The 18,441-nt window shown below is 46.7% G+C and overlaps 2 protein-coding genes across 2 annotated transcripts in view; both read right to left on the bottom strand.

Annotated features, from left to right (window-relative positions):
- Nucleotides 1-13,396, bottom strand: part of MMD (monocyte to macrophage differentiation associated) — a 40,396-nt gene extending 27,000 nt beyond the window's left edge. Inside the window, exon 1 of the mRNA XM_064395889.1 lies at nucleotides 13,341-13,396. Within this exon, the coding sequence (XP_064251959.1) occupies nucleotides 13,341-13,381 (41 nt within the window). The 5' untranslated portion in view covers nucleotides 13,382-13,396. The remainder of the gene's footprint in view (nucleotides 1-13,340) is intronic.
- Nucleotides 13,397-13,418: 22 nt separating this feature from the next.
- Nucleotides 13,419-18,376, bottom strand: SMIM36 (small integral membrane protein 36). The gene has a single exon (XM_064395891.1). The coding sequence runs from the start codon at nucleotides 13,746-13,748 to the stop codon at nucleotides 13,419-13,421; it is 330 nt and encodes a 109-aa protein (XP_064251961.1). The 5' UTR covers nucleotides 13,749-18,376.
- Nucleotides 18,377-18,441: the final 65 nt, after the last annotated feature.

Genomic DNA, 18,441 nt, shown 5'->3' with positions numbered 1-18,441 from the left:
TCTTGGGAGCTGTGACTCCAGTGCAGCCAGGGCTGCTCTCTGGACATTAATTCCAGCTGATTAGCTGCACAGCTTTAAATCCCAGATACTGCTTTTTATCCTCAAATATGAAAACCCAGGCCAAGCAGCTTGGAGTCTCTGCTTTGATCACAATTTACCCACTGCAGCAAGGGTTTGCTGGAGGAGGGTTGGAGAAGATGTGTCTACTCCAGCTGGGAATTTCTGCACAGTTCCCAGCTTGGAGGGGAATGGGACAATGCGCATCCTGCTGCCAACAGTTGCACAGAGGAGGTGGCAAAGCTGCTCATATTTGTTGGCAAAAATGGGCATGCTAGCAGGGGCCACAGCCTGAGCTAAGCCTGTGGGAATGTGGGCAGCCACTCTGCGTGCCTGCCCAGGGCGCTGTGCCAGCTCACCTCCACCCTGACCTCACACAGCCCCTGTTATTCCAGCTCTGAGTCCAGCTCCATAGCAGCTTTGTCCTCAGTGCAGGAGAAAGGTTTGTTTTGATGGCAGGATGATGAATGTGCCTCAGCTCCATAGCTGTAAAGTCCCTGGGGAGATGGGGCATGTCCAGTTTGTACTCTGTCACAGCCAGGTGAGCACAGCACTGGTCTCTACTCAGGCATGACCGTGCTCAGGCTTAGGATTTACCTGACTGCAAAAACTACAGCTGCTTTCCTCATTTTATAGTGGCAAAGCTGGTATCCACTAACCATTCCACTTGAGAAAATACCACCCATTCCCAGGAGAGACCACCGTGAGAAATCATCAGCTGTAATAAACTTTTTCTTACAGGATCAAGGAAATTGCAATCACTTTCCTTACACTGGGACTTGAGGCAGCACTGAAGGAGTGAGCCCTATCTTCTGCTGTCCTGTAGGTGAGGCAGTGAAGCTCATCTCTTTTTTTAAATTCAAAATGGGATAAAACCAGTGTAGGAAAAAGCCATCCTCAATCAAAGAAGCCCTTGGCTGATGGTAGGTGCTGCCCTGCAGAGCAATCCTGGCCTGGGGCAGCATCACTGCAAGACTCTCATGATTTAAAGCCTGAGGGTATTTCGTATTTGCACATTCATCCATAACCACGTCCATGTTTACATATGGCTGATCCAGATTTTACCCTGATTTCCCAACCAACAATCCCTGTCATTTCCTCCTTGACTCACCTCAAAGCCAAACTGTTCAGGGCTGGTCTGGGAGTGCTCAGCACCAGTGTTGGATAAGTGCACTGAAGCAGCAGCAAGGACAGCTTTGGTGACACTCTTCCCATATGCCAGTGTGGTTTATTTTATGTTCACTATGGTTTATTTTTTTATTTTGTGCTAATAAACTCTGCAAATATAAATATCAAGCCAGACTGGTTTGTGTGGGTATTTGACATTGATAGAATAAATTACCTTTCCTACATAGTTTCCATTATATATCTACTTCCATTTTGTGCTGCACACGGACATGGGAAGGAAACCTTTGCCATCACAGCCCTTTGCAAACACAGTTCTCTTCCAAGCTTTTGGTCTTACTACTAAATAAATATGTATGCAAGATAGCCCTGGTGTAGTACTAAAAAACCACTATTATTTATACAGCTTTCAAACCTATACAAATTCTAATTTTTCACACAGCAAACCTTGTTCTAAGGCATGGAGCTGCAGAGGATCTTCCATAGCTGTGCTTACACCACCTCCAGGACCAGAAACACAAAATGCACAGTAGAGACCAAACCTGTGTTTTTTTCACTGAACCCAAATGAAATGTCTTCTTACCTCAGGGGAAAAAAAAATACACCTGAGAGCTGAATTTCCTCTGGAGGTACCCAACCCTCTCCTTGGGCTGCGAAAGCAAACTGAATTTCTAATCAGACACTCAGGTAGGTAAAAGAGGAGCAATTCCATACCCATGAGGTTGGGCTTGAAATCTGATTGACCCCATAACTCTGGGTCTGGAAGAAATCATCTCACCCAACAAAAACGGTAACATAAAGAAATTTTTCAATACCCTGAAAGGCAACAAGATGCCTGGCCAGTTTTGAAGCTTTTTGGTTAAAAAAAAAATACATCTGAGTTTCATCAACCGCTGACAAATATTTTATTTTCATTTACAAACTCCTGAAGCCTGTGGGTACATGGTCCCAAACCACGGCCAGAGCAGCATCACTCTGGCTCTAAGGCAGAAATCCTGTCCCATGCAGGGTGAGTGCTGCAGCTGCTGGGCTCTGTCTCCACATCACCCAAATTTCAAACCTGCACTGGGCTCAGTTCAGACCCACATGACCAAGAAGGGGACCCACAGGGTCAAGAAGAGGAGAGCCCCAAACCCAGCATTTCCTGAACTCTTTCCATTCTCGGTCATTTCTATGTAGTTCCTTTTCTTCCACTTCACTTCTAGGATGGCCCTGCCACATTAGACACAGCTCCTGGAAGCCTTGCAGAGATGTTTTTATATCATTATATATTCTTATGTATTATATTCAGTCTTATATGTATTTATACACACACACAGAGGCAGGTCACCCCTGGATTGCCAGCTGGACTGGACTGCAGAAGTGATGGGGGGAGCAAAGGCTGGGGAGATTTACAAATCTGCTCTATACATTGCAACAAGCCTCATGCAAAGTCAACATGGCCTTGCATCATAAAGCACAGGCTGGAGCCAGGAAACAGCTCAGCTGAGAAGCCACAGAATGAGGAGAGAACAAGCCTGTTCAGGTAAGAGCTCTGCATCTAAAAACATGTCCTGACATATTCACCAGAGGAGGTTAGGTATTTTTGAAGTTGATTTTTCTTTTCTTGCAACTCCCCAATCCTCTGAGCTCATTAAAATGAAGACACTTTAATTTCCAGGAGTGGCTAACAGGGAAAGGTCAAGGAAGGACTTCTTTGTAATGTCAACTCTCAAATTCCAGGGAGAAGAACAGCAGGATTTTCATTAAACCACAATCAGATTCTAAATTACTGCACTGTCAAAGGAAAGTAGGACTGCCATTATACAAAAGGAAGTGAAAGAAAAGACCTGATCATTTATAGCTTGTACACAAGTCTGTCTGAAATGGGGTCTTGGGCTGAGAAAAACAAGGGTCTGGTTACCAGCAGCTGGTCCTGGGTGGTCACAGAGCAGCCAGCGCTGCTGGGTCAGTGGTGTTACACATCCCCTCTGCACAGCAGGTTTTGTGGGGACACATTCCTAGAACCCCAGTTCTGAAGATTCAGAGTTCCTCAAAGAATGTTCTACAGGCTTCAAAAGAAACAAAACAGCAGTTTTTTTGCTGTTGCACCAAACCTTAAATAAAGAAAGCAAGCCCTGGGAACTCAATGAAACCTGTACTGAACAGGACACTCAGTCTCTTAGGGAAGCACTCCAGTGTAAAATCCAGAGCTGTTCCTTGCTGCTTTGTGGTTTGTATTTGCATGGATAGATGCCAGAGGAAGACAGTCTGATTAGACAAATTGCTTTTGTTCAAACTGAAACAAATATTTGATTTTATTCATCCCATCTACACTTGAAAAATGCCATCTCTCCACTAAATGGCATCCTAAGGTCCAACTAAGCAAAAAACATTGCTTGAGGCCCTCAAAGGGAGAATAAAGGGAGGAGCTGAATCTCCCAGGTGCAGCTCTAATGGATGAGTTTGGGGTGGTCAGAACTGTAGCTGCCTTTTTCCCTCAGGAAAGCTTTGCTCAGATCCATGAGTTCGATCTGAAGATCAAGACACTGTTTTTTAACAGTTAATTAGCTGCACCAATTAGTGGTCACATTGTACAAAGTGTGACAAAATGAGTGTGAAAACCAACAGTAAGAGAGCAGCTGGATCTGAAAACAGGGTGGAATGGCAGAAAGCTGGGGCAGCACATCCAGCACCCAAACTGTGGCCTGACAGGCTCTGAAGTGTGACAGCCAAGCAGAAATCATGGCTGTACCCGTGCAGATTTGGGCCCCTCTCCTGCATTGCAGCTGCACTCGTGTCACCCCCACTGGAATCCTGCTGAATTACCTTGAGCAAGCTCCTGCCTGCAGCAGGGACAGGGAGAACAGAGCACAGCACGTGGGCTTCAGACCTGTCCAGGGTCACATCCCACACCTGAGCAACAGGATCTGGCCCCTGCAAATCCAAAAACTGGAGCATGAAAACACCACTGGTTTGTAAGGAGACAAAGTGCATGCCATGTGCTGTACCTGTATCCAAGAATGTGATTTTTGGAAACTTGATGCTTAGGACAGCAGTTGCATGTCAATGTCAAATAACCTGCCCTGTTTCTTGAGCTTCTGGAGAAAAGGGATGACCCAAGATGAGGTGAAGAATGAGAATTGAGCTGGGGTGACTTCTGTATTGAATTTAAGACACTGTAGGACAGGGTTAAAATAGAAGCACCTGCAGCAATTACAGGTTCTTTATGCAAGAACTTGTAATTATGTGCACAGACAGGTCTCAGCATGTGGAGCTGTGTGCATTATACACTAATATGGGGCTAGCAACCAGAGAAGCCAATAGGGTTGCTATTGCAACTCTATACTATCTTTTATTATTGCACTCTATATTATCTTTTATTAGGGACATGCATTATGGTGGTTTCATTTTTTAAAATCCAAACATTAAAGCGTTTTCTGACTGCCCCACACACACGAGCTGCCTGTGCTGTGCCAGCAGCCAGGGCTGCACCTACAAACCCAATTATCTCTCTGCAGCCTTGCCCTGCTCTGGTCATCTGGGGCACTTGCTGTCCCCATCTCCCAGGCTGAAGTCATGATCAGGCTCACTGGGAGCTCTTAGCCCAAAGTGGCCCTTTGAACTCGGGGCTGCTCTGAGCCCTTGGTGCCTTCTGGCAGGTTGTGCTGGGGTTTGAGACGCTGTGATCTGGCCAGCAGAGGTTTATCTGCTAAGACAGAAAAGCTGGTGCCCTGTAGGAGCAGAGCTAATCTGACTGGCTGGCACTTCAATCAAACGAGAGAGGCAAAATGCTTCTGACCCAAGAGGATGCTCTCGAGCTGTGCCCTGACAAAGGTGCAGTGACAGGAGCTGCCCATGCTCACAGCACTGTTACACACTGGTGGCACAAATCCCACCTGGCCCTGCTCAGGACAGGCATTCCTGCCATCCAGCCAGGTCCTGGTGCTCATCCTGGGGGAACTGGCCTTTGAAGATGGGCAGGGAGCTGCTGAGACCCAGCTTCCACTTCCAGCCATCTGCACAGGATGGGAAGTACCTGGAGATCCAAGGGCACTCTGCTCACTGCAGGCAGGTGAGTGCTGCTGCACACCTGCCTGGAAAGAACTCAGAGCAAAAGGCTGGCCCTGCTCCAGTCCAGGTAAGGGCAAGATTTTGCTATGTGTATGAACAAAGAGAGGTGCTTTACCCTCATGTAATGAGAGCACAGCCTTGGCTTTAGCCTTTTGCCTTCATTCATTTCTTCCAAAAAGTATGCCTTGACTTCTTCTGCTCAAAAAAAAAAAAAAAAAAAAAAAGGAAATTATCCGGCCTCTGTAACATCTGTGACTCCAGATTACCCTGAATGCTTCCCAGCAGAGAGGGCACAGAAAAAACATGGTCATCTCCTCCCTAGCAGCTGTTAAACAAAACAGGAAAAGGCAGCCCTACAGCATGACCGTGCTTTGAAGCTCTGCCCTGTGGGCCAGGCTTTGGCCACCTTTGGGGAAGTTTTAACAGCACCATTCACCCACCTCCCTGCTGGTGGTGGGACTTTTCTTTGCCTTCTTACCTCAAACATGACTGCCCTCTCCTCTGGGAGTTCTACCCCAGCTTGGGGCATTGTCTCTTTCACTGTACCTGAAGAGCAAACAGGCAACAAAATAAAAGCACATGCTCACCTTCAGCAGCTGAAGAAGGCAAAGCATTTTCTGTTTGCAAAAGGGGAAGAGCAGTGAGTCCATCTGCAAAACGGTTTCCCATTAACCAGCCCATGATATCTTACACTCTCCTTATGGCAGTTTAACTGTTACCCCAACAAACAGATGGACTTTTGTAATACTGAGAGCACAAATTCACAACAGGAGGGAAGCCTCGGCATCTCATGGCCTACAGAGTTGGCTGGAGGGGAAACAAAAAAGCTCCTTTGTCCCTTCAGCTCTCCAGAGGCAATAATGGAGGAGCATCATGTTCCCTCCCAGGCCAAATAACCTTGCCAAGGCAGTTACAAAAAGACATGGATGTGACAATGATGAGCCCTATCTCCTCCTTCAGTCAGGGCTTAACACTCCCACCTGTCCCAGCAGCTCTCTAATCTCTACCACCAAGAGTTGGTGAAAACTCCCTCCTCCCAGGGAACTCAAACACTAGCACCTTTTGGAAATACACATCCCAAAGCTGTGGTGTTAATACTTCACAATGATTTTTTCCATGCCAGAATGAGTTAAGGTAGGAGTCTCTGTTCTGGCTTCAAATTTCCTGGCTTTCCCCTGTCTGCGTCACAACATAATTCTTTCCAGCAGTCTTTTCCTCAGATGTTCAGTTAGCATTGGGATCCCTGCCAGTTTTCCTTCCCAAAACAAACAGGGAGCCTCCTGATGCCAAAGCTTTGCCTTCTATTCATTTCTCCAGGGATAGAACACTTGGCTTTACAAGCGATGCCCCGATTTTCAATTCAGCATGTGTATATAAATAAAAATGCAGCTTTACAGAGCCTTGTCTGCACTAGAAAGGACTAGATGGCGTGTCCCTAACAAGCTGTCTCTCTCCATCAACTGTAAATAGAGCTTCAATTAATTAATGAGATTATCTGCCAAGTTAGTACACATTCAGCAAGGAAAATAAGGCTTATTGTCAAATTACTTTTTGCTGGTGTAATCATGTCAGCATCAGTTATTTGCTAGTAATGAAAACACCCACCCATTATTAAACCACTCTGGTTCCAGTGTAAACCTGGTCTAAAACTAAAGCCCTGAAAAGTGATAAAATACCATTCCCATCTCAGCAAAAAAGCTTTTTTTTCCCTCCAGTGTCCCTGGACTCATAAGACCTCCCTTGCCCTGGTGACCTGCCTGCTTTGCCTGGAGGGCTGGAAATTGCAGAGCTGCTGGTGGCTGATGAGAAATGATTTAAAGGAAGAATTGCTGTGAACCCTGCAGAGAGCAAACCACAGCCCTGCACTGCTCCCCGCGGGGCACAGCTGAAATTTGGGTAGGTTCTGTCTCACTAAGGGCCATGTCCTTCAGGCTCAGGACAGGTGGAGTGTTTGTCCTTCAGCAAGCCCAGGCTGCTGCTGTCTGCTCTTCTTTTGGAAGGAAAAAAGGTAGGTTTCCTCTTTTTGAGGAAACAAATATGTGACTTATGTCAAATCTGTGCTTAAAATGCTCCTGAAACAGGAGGAATGCAGAGAATGGCAAAGAAATCACCTGTAAAAAGCACTATTAATATGCCTCCATCAAGTATTGTCTTTTTTTGGTTTTGGTTGGGGAGGTTATGAGCTGCAGTGGCTGTACCCAATGGACAGGGCACCTACAGACATTAAATCATCTGCTGCTACTCACAGATTTTTTCAATCCACCTTTTATGCTCATTATATTCCCTTTATGTGTGCCCAGTTTTTCACCAATAAACTTAAGATAACTCCCATTAATCTCTCAGAAATTCAGGGGGTTTGTCATTTGAAGAAGGCAAAGGTGGATATGCCCAATCCCTGCCTGCCCTCCTCTTTCTTGAAAGGTTTAGTCCTAAAATTGACCTGCATTTGTAAATTATTTTACATGAAAGACGTGGCAGAGATAAAAATAGAATGTGAAGAATATTACATAATGAAGTGATAAAAGGATATTGATTACTTAGGCAATATAATTATTACAAATAAAGGTGGATGCTAAGCCTATATTCCTTGCTCATGCTGAAGTCAATAGCAGTTAAATTCAGTGTATTTTTAGAGTAATAAAGAGCTATACCGTAGGCCCAATCAGCTTCAATACTGAAGGAGTGCAAAATGAGAGTGCTTAAACAATATGTCCAAGTCTTCTAGGCATTCAGGAAGAGACACAAATATATAATCATTCATAATTAACAATTTCTCCATAGCACCACCCGTGAAAGGATCTCATGTTCCTTCATAAATATTAATTAAATCAACCCTACACCCCACTTGTGTAACAATTATTACTGACATTAACAGATGGAGAAACTAGGGCACAGCTTCATTGCCCACACAGAGCATCTGCTGCAGATCTGGGATGAGACTGACCCATCCCCAGCCAGGGCTGAACCATCACATTCTGCATTTGGATGCCTTGTGACAAGGATCTGCCTCCAAAATCTGCCCCTGATTTGTCACTTTGGGGTGGAAATACCTCCTTGAAACATGAATGTCAAACAGTGTCAGCGTTAGACAGGCAAACCAAGGAGCAGTGTCTCCAAGGAAACCAGCATAAGTGAGGAGGAAGAAGTAAGGAAACTAAAGCAGGAGCAGAACAGAAGCTTGAGAAGGCATCTGTTCAGATTTTTCTGGGTTCTATCATTCTGCTATGATTTTCTCTAGTTAAGTCAGATAGCTTTCTGCTGTAGATGTCAGAGCAATTTATTTATAAACAATTAATGTAGCTTTCCACCACTGTGGCATGAAGAGCCAGACCTTCAGCTCAGAGCCCTGGGAAAGGAAAGCTACAGGACCTGCTTTCCTCGGGAGCAGCAGCCACCAGCAGGCTCCAGCACATGGACACTGTGCCTCCCATCCTCCTCACAGGCACATCCTTGCTGAGGCTCCAGCTGTCATTTCATCCAGGACCCTCAGGGACCCCAGCAGGACACGTGGGTTCAGTTCAACCCCCAGAGCCCACCTGGCAGAACAGATCCTGCACAGGAGTCTCACCTGGGAGAGCCATGAAATCATTTGGGCTGGAGCAGGGCCAGGACACCAGGGCAGTGCTTTGCCATTTCAGAGGTACACAGGTAGCTCAAGAGACGTGGGGTTGTAGGGTTTGGTCCCTCTAAGAGATGACAAATGGGCTCCCCAAAGCTGGCTCATGGTTGGAAAAATGGTATTTCCAATTAAACTCCCAATACCAATCCTTACCTCCTGGCATTCCCACCAAAGCACCAACATCACACAAGCTGAATGACTGGTAACTCAAGGTGATGCAGTTCTAGGCAGTAAAAATTATTCTTAAGTTCTTACAGCCAAGGGGTTTGGCTTGGACTTGTCACTGTGCTTCTACACTCAGCACTATCAGAGGATGAAAAAAAGTGCTGATAAAAAAATGAGACAAGATTAACCCCTTTTCAAATTCAAAACAATCACTGCAAGGCAAAGAATTCTCCCTGGCAAATATGGGTTAGTCTGTCTGGACTAATCCTCTACTCATATGTAGTGGCTTATTAGGGATTTTAAAAAGAAATCTGAAGGCTTAGACAGTATGTTTACAGTGGAACAGCCTCACATGAAAGATGAATTTTCAGTGAATTTAATGACATGTTTGACTTGAATTAATATTGGAGAACTCTGGAAATCTTTTTTCCTGTTGTTTCTGTAAACCCCTTTAATAAGGGCTTTACAGAAGCAGTAATTTGTGACTTTAAAAGCACACTAAGCCAACTGTAAGTGAGCCAGTGCAGACTGAATTCCTGCTTCCTGCAGAACAGCAATAAATCCTCCCAGCACCCCCGAGTTCACTTCAAATCACAGAGCTAAAGATATCAGTGCCATGGTGACCACAGCTCACCAAAGCAGGTGTTGTAAGGCTGTGCCCAGGGTTTGCCCAGATTTAATGTGGCTTGTTCAGTGATTTCCCTGATCCACCTGCATTGTTGTGGGAAAATATTTTATTTTATTCTCTTAGTGCATGGACTGAAATTCAAGTGCAGCCCCTATGTGCTAGTTTTGTAATGATAACCCTCTTATGAACTGCATAAAAGACTAAGAGAAAAATCTCAGTGCAGAGGGCAGGAGAGCAGAGAAAATTAACTGGAGACACATGGAGCAAAGCACAGAGGGGACAAGAGCTGCCCAAGGATGCCCCATAAGCCAAGGGCAGAATGGGAATGGAGCATATTTCCTAAATCCTTGTCAGTCCATCCAACGTTCTCCAACTCATATTGCTTATGAATAAATGTTAATACAATTTTAGCTACATCTCACTCATTTACAAAGGGCACCTGCTGCAGGGCAGGATTTTTGTGCTAGATATCCTGGCCTTAAAATCCCGCCTAATCCTCTGGGCAAAGCACGTCTCCATAGGCACGGGCAGGATTAAGCAAGGCACAAACCCATCCTCAGCTGAGCAGGGATGGAAGAGTCATATTCAGGGGCTCTTTCCCTGAATCCATGGATCCCCACAGCCACATCCTGCTGCTTCCCCATGTGGGACAGGGCTTGGAAGCTGCTGCAGGTGTCCCAAAGCAACAGCTCAGTCTCTGCAGAGCTCCTTTGCAAGGCTCAGTTTGGGACAGAAAGCAACAAAGCCTGGCTTGGGATGGTTTGTCCTGTGTGAATTCCAGCAAGGGACTCACATTTTACACACAACTGATGCAAACAGCAGCCCTGCTGTGGGAGTGTTCATCCCTGTTTTCTCACAATGATGCAAATGGCATGGCAGAGGACTGCAAGCACTCGAAGGAACACAGCTTCAAGGCTGATTTCTGGCAAGCCTGGCCTGATAAAAGCCCATTTGCATGCATTAATCTTGACACAGTCATTAAGTAAAGCATGGCAGCAGAGACCTCCCCAAAGCAGTAATTTCACTCACAGGGACTTGATTACTTGGAATTCTTGTTACATACTCAAGGACTCTCTCCCACTAACAATACTCTAATCCTGGTTTAGTATAAACAATATTCCAACACTGGCCTAGAAAGAAAATTACTCCAATATTGATTTAGTATAGACAAAACTAAGAAAGCCATTTTATTCCTGTTGGGAAGACAAAGTCCTGATGCACTTTAGTTTTTCATTTTCCAGAAAGGGATTTACCCTATGTTTACCTTTCTGCTATCAGAAGGAAAGTATCATTTGCTGCTTTTACCTCCACATGTTGGAGCAGAGTCCACCAACTATCACAACTGATAAATGTCCTCATGAAAGAGCAATGGAAACTGCTCCTGTGCCTGCAGCCTCCCCAGGCACAACTTTCTAAAGCTCAAGCCAGAAAAATTACCCTGCCAAAATCAGCAGCTTTGCCATCAAGCTTCAAGGAGCCAGGGATCTGTGGTTAATGCACACCAAACTCCATATCTTGAAAATTTCAGCTATCTAAAAGTATTTATTAACACAGCCTTTGCTAGTCTGTTTTACCTACAGAAACAAACACAGTGGCAATGAAATGGTGACACGGTGTCATTACATTATTTGCATGACCTTCAGCAAAGAACCACAGCTCCTTTGCTGGCACTGTGGCATTTGGTGTCACACGAGTTGTGCCATGCTCTTTGTGATATTTTTGAGCTCTTTTTAGTCCTCCCCCAAGGTCTTATTAACAAAGATTATTATTTCTGTTCTTGAATGCCAGGGATCCCTTATCACCAAGAAGGCTCCTAGAATGTTAAATGATACACACAAAAAGCTTTAAAGAGATTACAGGCTGAAGGGAAGGCAGGTGGGAGAGCCCAAGGAGAAATAACCCACCTTGTGTGGGTGACAGCAGCCATAACATGTGAGCAGCTCAGTCACTGCCATATTTTGCCAAAGCAGCTGCAATAAATTGCATTTTTTCAGTGTTAAACAACCAAAAGAAGACATTCAATGTAGCTATTTCAGCATGATAGATGGAAGATCATGGAACCAACTTCTGATTTAGCAGTTTTATCATGAAGGGTTTTACTCCAGTTTAAACCCACCCATCAGGAACTTTGCTTCCAATCAGGCTTCCTTCTCAAACCAGGCATATCCATGACTCCCAGGGTGCAAAGGGCAGCTTGAAAACACAACCTGGGTTCATCCACAAGAATTTAGAAACCAAAAGAAAAACCACTAACCATTCTGGCTCCTTTTCTTAAAATACAGTTAAATAAAAGGCACTCTTGAGATTTCTTTCCAGTGCCAGGATGCTCTGTGGCTGATTCAGAAACCAGCATGTCTGGGGATGTAGCACAGGCAGACTGTTCCTACCCAGCTGGAGTACAAACCATGCAATCCAGCCAACAGCTTGGTTCAATTGTGGTTCGAATTCACTGCAGTTTATTTCTGGAAGTATTTAAAATGCCTGTCCTCACGATATTGGGACCACTGCATCCAGTGAGTCATCCATGACACCTGACACAGGTAATAAATCTCACTGTGCTTACTAAAGCTTTCTGTAGGACTCTGTGGGAACTTCAAATTAACACGATGTAAAATAGATTATGGGACAGGCACCTGCAACAGCCTTGGTCCAGTGCTAATTTTCCCTTAATAACCAGCTAAAATCCACCACTTAAATAATATCACATATAGGAACTTGAGCACTATTTAGAGGGACACAATAACCTCGTGTTAAACATCCCATGGAGCACTCAGAGGGAGAAAACCAGCAAGATGCAGGTCTTTAGCTTATAGCTCTTAAATTTTGCGATTAGCAGGACCTGATGCAGATAGCATTGGATTTACTGGAGATACAATAACAGCCTTGATGTGGCCCAGCAGGAACATGATGCAGCTGAAGGAAGGGTCAGGGCAAGAGGCAGGGTCAGGCACGTGGAGATGGACACTGAAATCCAGGACGTGGGGTCAGAAATTCCTGTTCCAGTGGACAGTGGTGACACACATTTCACGTTACTGGTAAATTCACCTCAGTTCCCACTTCCCCTTGGGCAGGAGGCATTGTACCCAGCTTTTCCAGGAAGCATATTGTATCCTGTCAGGGGATCTGTGCAGGGCAAGGGGTGCTCTGCACTGTAAGAGCAGAGCTTGTGTTCTACCTACAGAAAATAAGTGCCAAGACAGGCTTGGCATTGCCCTCAGGGAAGCTCACAGCCAACATGGAAAGTATTGAATTCTGAGGGGAGCAGCAGCTCGCTTCTACAGGAAAGGCTCTGTCTCTATCCTTTGAAAATCCTTGGTGTTTCTGTTCTCCCTGGGGAGGTGGGAACAGCCTTCCAAGGTCATTTGCACGAATGAGGAAGATGTGCTGAGGCTGTGGGGCAGCACAGCTCAGCCCATTGGGGTGGGATGCTCTGAACAACACTGTGTCCCTGCCAAAATAACCTCACTGGGCACAACTCAAGATTAAACCAAGGCCTGCTTCAGGGCCTGAGAGGATAACAGTGTCACTGCTGCTGGCTGCCAGTGGGCTGCAGGGCAGCAGCAGAAATGGAAATTAGTCTCTTTATGGCTGGCAGGCAGAACGGCGAGCTCATATCGATGCAGAGCACAGCTCAACACCAAATGATCCCCTGAGCAATGGCACCACATCAAATAAATCAGTGTCTGAACGTACCTGGGGATCGCGTGATCCTCCTGCACACGGGGAGTAAACATAGCAGAGAGGCAGGAACTGGAGCTCAGGCAGGGTCCCTCACACAACTGTAGTCCTTTTGCCAGGCAGGTCAGCAGGGTTCTCGTAGGCAGAGACGAGCCCCTTTGCCCAGCGAGTGCCAGGGGAGCCCTGCTGCATCACCACCAGCCGGATCGGGGGCTGGGTGTCTGCAGGGACCTCAGGAGCATATTCCTTGCTGGGATCCTTCCCTCTGCAGTCATAGAGCACGCAGGAAATCAGGAAAACCAGAAGCAAAATGACATAGCTAGATACCAGAATGATGAGATTCAAGGTAACAGGGTCAATCTCCAAATAAAAATCCATTTGGTCCCATACTAGTGAAGGCAAGCCTGGAGAATGAAGTTTCATATGCACGAATGAGCAAGTGCTAACTGATCAGAATAGATGTATTGGCTTTGTGGTAAAAATACACTAATCCTCAGGTCTCCTGTAGCAATGGATTTCCCTGAACAGGACGATTAAAGCAGCTCAGTTTAATAACTTAAGCTCCTTCTTTTAATGCCACGTTGCCTACAGTGGCAGTAGCTAAATTTGATTGCTATATTGATAGGAAAACATCCCCCTTGCCCAGGGACCACCTTTTTCCTCGGTGGGCAAGCATCAAACTGGGTTTTCTCTAAGGGCATTTTGCAGAACCTCCCTTCCTCAGGTGGGTTTGGATTCACAGGCTGAAAAAACCTGAGCTGTGTAATTAGTAAATGAATACAGAAATAATTAGAAAGTCACTTGTAAGGTAACTTTTCTCAAAATCTCACAAGCTGGATCCTGATTTTGACTAGTTCTTTCTGCCCTGGGCTAGTGCACAGAAGTGTTTTAAAGTGAGTTAAAGATGTTTATTGCCCAGGTCGCTGTCAGTATTACAAGGACACGTCACACTGCTGTCACACACTGCCCAGCCAGTCCTTGCACAAATCCCTCTGCAGGATCCTGCTTCCCACAGGTTGCTGTGTCTCATTTGAGTCTCCCACGTGTGCGAAGGTACAACAGAACTGCAGCATTTCTGCAGCCAGGGTGCTGCCAATTTCTTTTTCCTGTGTTGACCCTCGGCTGAGAAGAGGGTGAAGTTTGTGAGCGCCTGGCAGCAGGGCCAGGCTCCTGAGCACAAACCCTTCAAATGCCTTTGGCACCTTCCAGATTTACGTCTCTGAAGCTGGCAAGGGAGTAGGGACACAGAGAGCTGCCACTTGTCACCCACACAGTGCTTGGAGAGAAACCACCCCAGCTGCTGGAAGCCAGAGATGTCCAGGACACCAGGGAGGCAGACACAAAGGGATGGTGCCCAGGAGCACCACAGACCCTATACATCAGCACATTCGCCTCTCCATGCAAAACCCCAAGGTTTTGGTTACAGCACAGGAGGCCTTTAGGAAGAGATTAGGCTGTCCCAGCTCTCAGCACAGCCAGAGCTGTGGAAAAGGGCTTTACGTGTCAGCAGGAATCCGATCTGGCGCGTCTAAGCTGTAAGAAATATGTCACGGGGCCATCCTGCCGCCTCGGCCTCACACATGCCACCCGCTTTAAGGCCAACATCAGCTGCATCCCCCACCCACCATCTGCCCTCACGGCTCTCCAGCTGAGGAGAAGTTTGTACCAGAGTAATCCCAAGGCTGGCACTGCCAGCGGCACCTTTGGCAGCAGGAGGGAGCCCCACGGCACCCAGGATGCACATTTGTGTGTCCCTGCTCTTCCGTGCCTGTCACACACCACATGCTGTGTCTGAAGCTCAGCATTTGGCTGTCAGATGTGGTTTAGATGAGGCTGAGATTTTTTTTCAAGACAGGGTCTTAATTATGCACTTCCCATCCAAAGAAATGGTGATAGGAGCTGGGATTTGGTGTCAGTGATCACTGGGAAACTGAAAGTCTTTGGAAATCCCTCCAAAATTCTCAGAAGCAGCAGCACATTTGAAGGGCAATGGGTTTCATGGCCTTAAATTTCAATCATGTTGTGCTACAAAAGATCAGTACCAGAGTGATAAATACTATATCATTTCCATGCTGAGACAGAGATGGGATTTTGCATTAAGTCTTGTAAACTGTTCCTCAAATGGCACCCTGGGTTCTCAGCTTAGCACTGTGCTAAAAAAAACCCCAACAACGACAACAAAAACCCAAAAAACCCTCAAACTCCCAACAAAACAAAACAAAAAAACACCCCCAAAAAAGTTGATGGGATTTCCAAACCTGAATTGTGTCCTCCAAAGTCCTCCACATCAATGGCTTTGTTTCAGATTACTGTCTAACATTGCAGCAGGGAGATACATGCCTAAAATGTTTAGTTTAGATAGGCATCATGCCAGCTTTTAGAGGGACTTTTCAAAATGTAAAATCTGGTACTACATTGCCATAGCACCTCCTGTGTTGCTGCAGACATGGTCTCCTGGAGACAAAAAAGCCTCCTTGTTTCTACATCACCACAGCATCTCAAATCATTCTCTTAAGGGTGAAAATAGATGACAGTTTCAAGACACCTCCTCCCAGGGCCTGGTTTGCAGCAAAATCTCACATTTATGCTTTTGTCCCTGTCCTTCAGCCTGAGCAGCTCCCAGCAGCCTTTGTCCAAGTCAGTGTGCTGAAAACTGAAGCCTAGGAAGGGACTTGGCTTCAATACCATTTATTTCCCCATCCCAGCGCATGTCCATAGATGTTCACTGTTTGATATTCCTGTGCCCAAGAATTGCCAGGGTCTAATACCATCTGCCAGCAGCCCTGTTGCAAGAGAAGGAGCACCACAGCACCTCAGGAACCTCATCCACAGGCACACTGGAGCTTTTTATAGAGGAGCCTCACACCAGCAAGCTGGCCTTCGTCCCAGGATCAGTGTCCTGGAGTCCTTTCCTGCCTGACACTGCTCCCTCCTACCCATCTGGGACCTCAACTCCATCACTGACCATCCCTCACCAGCCTTTGGCATCTCACCCTCCCCAGCCTGTTTATGCCTGCACACTTTTCTACAGAAAAGTCACTCAAATTCCTGTTTGCACATGCACTGATGGAGTACTGAGAGCTGCCCCAGCTCTGCAGTGAGCAGCAACACATTTCCCAAGACACAGAGTGTTGGGAACCTTGAAGGATTGGGAAAAAGCTCAGGATATTGTGCATGTGCTCCCCCAGGCAAGCAGAGGCAGGAGATGGTCAGGGCAAAGCGCTGCCTCGAGCAGTGACTGTGAGACAGCACCTGGAGGACACATTTTCCTTGGATCTCCAAAAATCATCTGTGCTGCAGCTGCTTCAAAGGCCAGACCAACTCTGTCACCAGTTGTGCCAGGCTGCAGGGATGGTGGGTTGCACAAAACCTCTGCTATAACCTCTCAAAGTGGATTAGCTGGAGTGCCCTGCTTATTTATTCATTCATGCCAGTATTCCATTATTTAGTGTTTGACAAAAAAGCCTTCCCAAGGGCCAGAACTCCTGGCTGGAGACCCAAGGCCAGCAGCTGCCATTGGTGCAACTCCACACTCAGACCTTCCTTGAGTTTTTTTCCTCTTATTTTGTCCATCTCAGCTTACAGACACTTCTGCACAGCAAGCACCTTTTCTTCTGCAAACACCCAGCTCAGCTGGGATGAGAGATAAAGGAAAAAGATGTAGGTAACAGAGAACTAGGTATTTTCTGAAATTTTTGTTTGAAGCCATTGCACAGTGAATTTCACAGTATAGAAGTTCAGATGTTAGTGAAACAGCAAAGAAGCTCCCTACAATCAGAAAGAAAAAAATATATTAAAAAAAAAAGTTCTGTTAGGAGGGAGCTATAAAAGCTCTGCTTTGAAGCAACAACAGCACAAGTTGCAAAGGAGTTGCAGGCAATGGCTGAAGAAGATAAATCAGTCTGCAAGAAAAAACATTGTCTGACCCCACAGAGGAGCTCAGCACTAAGTCCCTGCTGTGCCATCTCCTGCAGAGCAGCTCAGGGCTGCTCCACAGGCACTTTTTGGCTGGAGGACTGAAGCCAGCAGCTCAGAAGGGTGACCAGCACACAGGGCATCAGGAGGATGCCTACAGCGGAATATTCAGGCTCTGCTAGACTCAGGCATGTGGAAGCCAAGATCATTTCCCTTGCTGGTGCTCCCCAGCTGAAGGCTGAGGTGACAGCAGAGCCTCGTGTTCTGTGGGAAGCGCTGGCACAGCTGAGCCCATTCCAGCCAGGGGAGAGTCACCACTGCCTGCCCTGATTGACTTGACCATGGTGTCACCACTAAAAACAGCCCTTCAAAAAGAAATAATTTCAATCCAGCTGCAATGAGAAAGAGGGGAATAGGGATGGCAGCAATATGCTGACAGAAGAGTGAACAGGCTGAGATGGGGTGTCAGAAAGGACAACACCAGCATAACACCTTGTCCTGCCAAGTCCCTGCTGCTTAGGACAGGAAAGGTGGACACTTAGAGGCTACAGGCAGCTGCCCCAGCCCATTGCCTTCCTCATTCAAGTCATAATGTAAGAGGGAAATTGCAGAGATTCCAGGACCACAGAAACCTGATGCGATCAGGAGCCACAGTTACTCCAGTACCTAGAGTCCAAGCCGAGTGTCCAGAGCAAATCCAGGGAAAGCAGCTCTGTCACCCACTCACGTGCAGCCACCGCGGGCAGAGCCACAGCCACCGAGCCCCTCTGGGGTGCCCGAATGCCCCTTTGAGCAGTGCAGGGGGCTGGAGAGGGGCCACAGCTCAGTGTGTGTGCCCAGGGCTTCTGGGGTCACGCACAAACTCTGCCAGGGTGGAGAAGCGCCTGACCCCTTCCTCTACTCTCCCATATCTTCTAATGCCTACGTATTTCCCTAGTGCAAGGATAATGCAATACATCAGAGAACTTTGGGGAAAGGAAGCTGGAGTTCACCAGCACCACAAAAACAGATGGGGAGGCACAGACAGCAGCCGGTAGCACCAGAGACCTGAACAAGAACCCCAATTGTACAAGGTGACAGCGCGACTTTACGGCCGGGCTTGCTGGCTTTCCCCGCAGGCCTCTTCCAGCTCGGTGTTTAAGCCCTCACGGAGCTCCCCGGCTCCGATGCCGGCCGGCCACACGTAGGAGCTGTTGCTTTC

This window comes from Passer domesticus, chromosome 20 (genome assembly GCF_036417665.1).
Source record: "Passer domesticus isolate bPasDom1 chromosome 20, bPasDom1.hap1, whole genome shotgun sequence".
In the NCBI taxonomy this organism is placed as follows: Eukaryota; Metazoa; Chordata; class Aves; order Passeriformes; family Passeridae; genus Passer; species Passer domesticus.
Note: the sequence above shows the minus strand (reverse complement) of the source record. Positions and strands in the feature narration are given on the sequence as shown.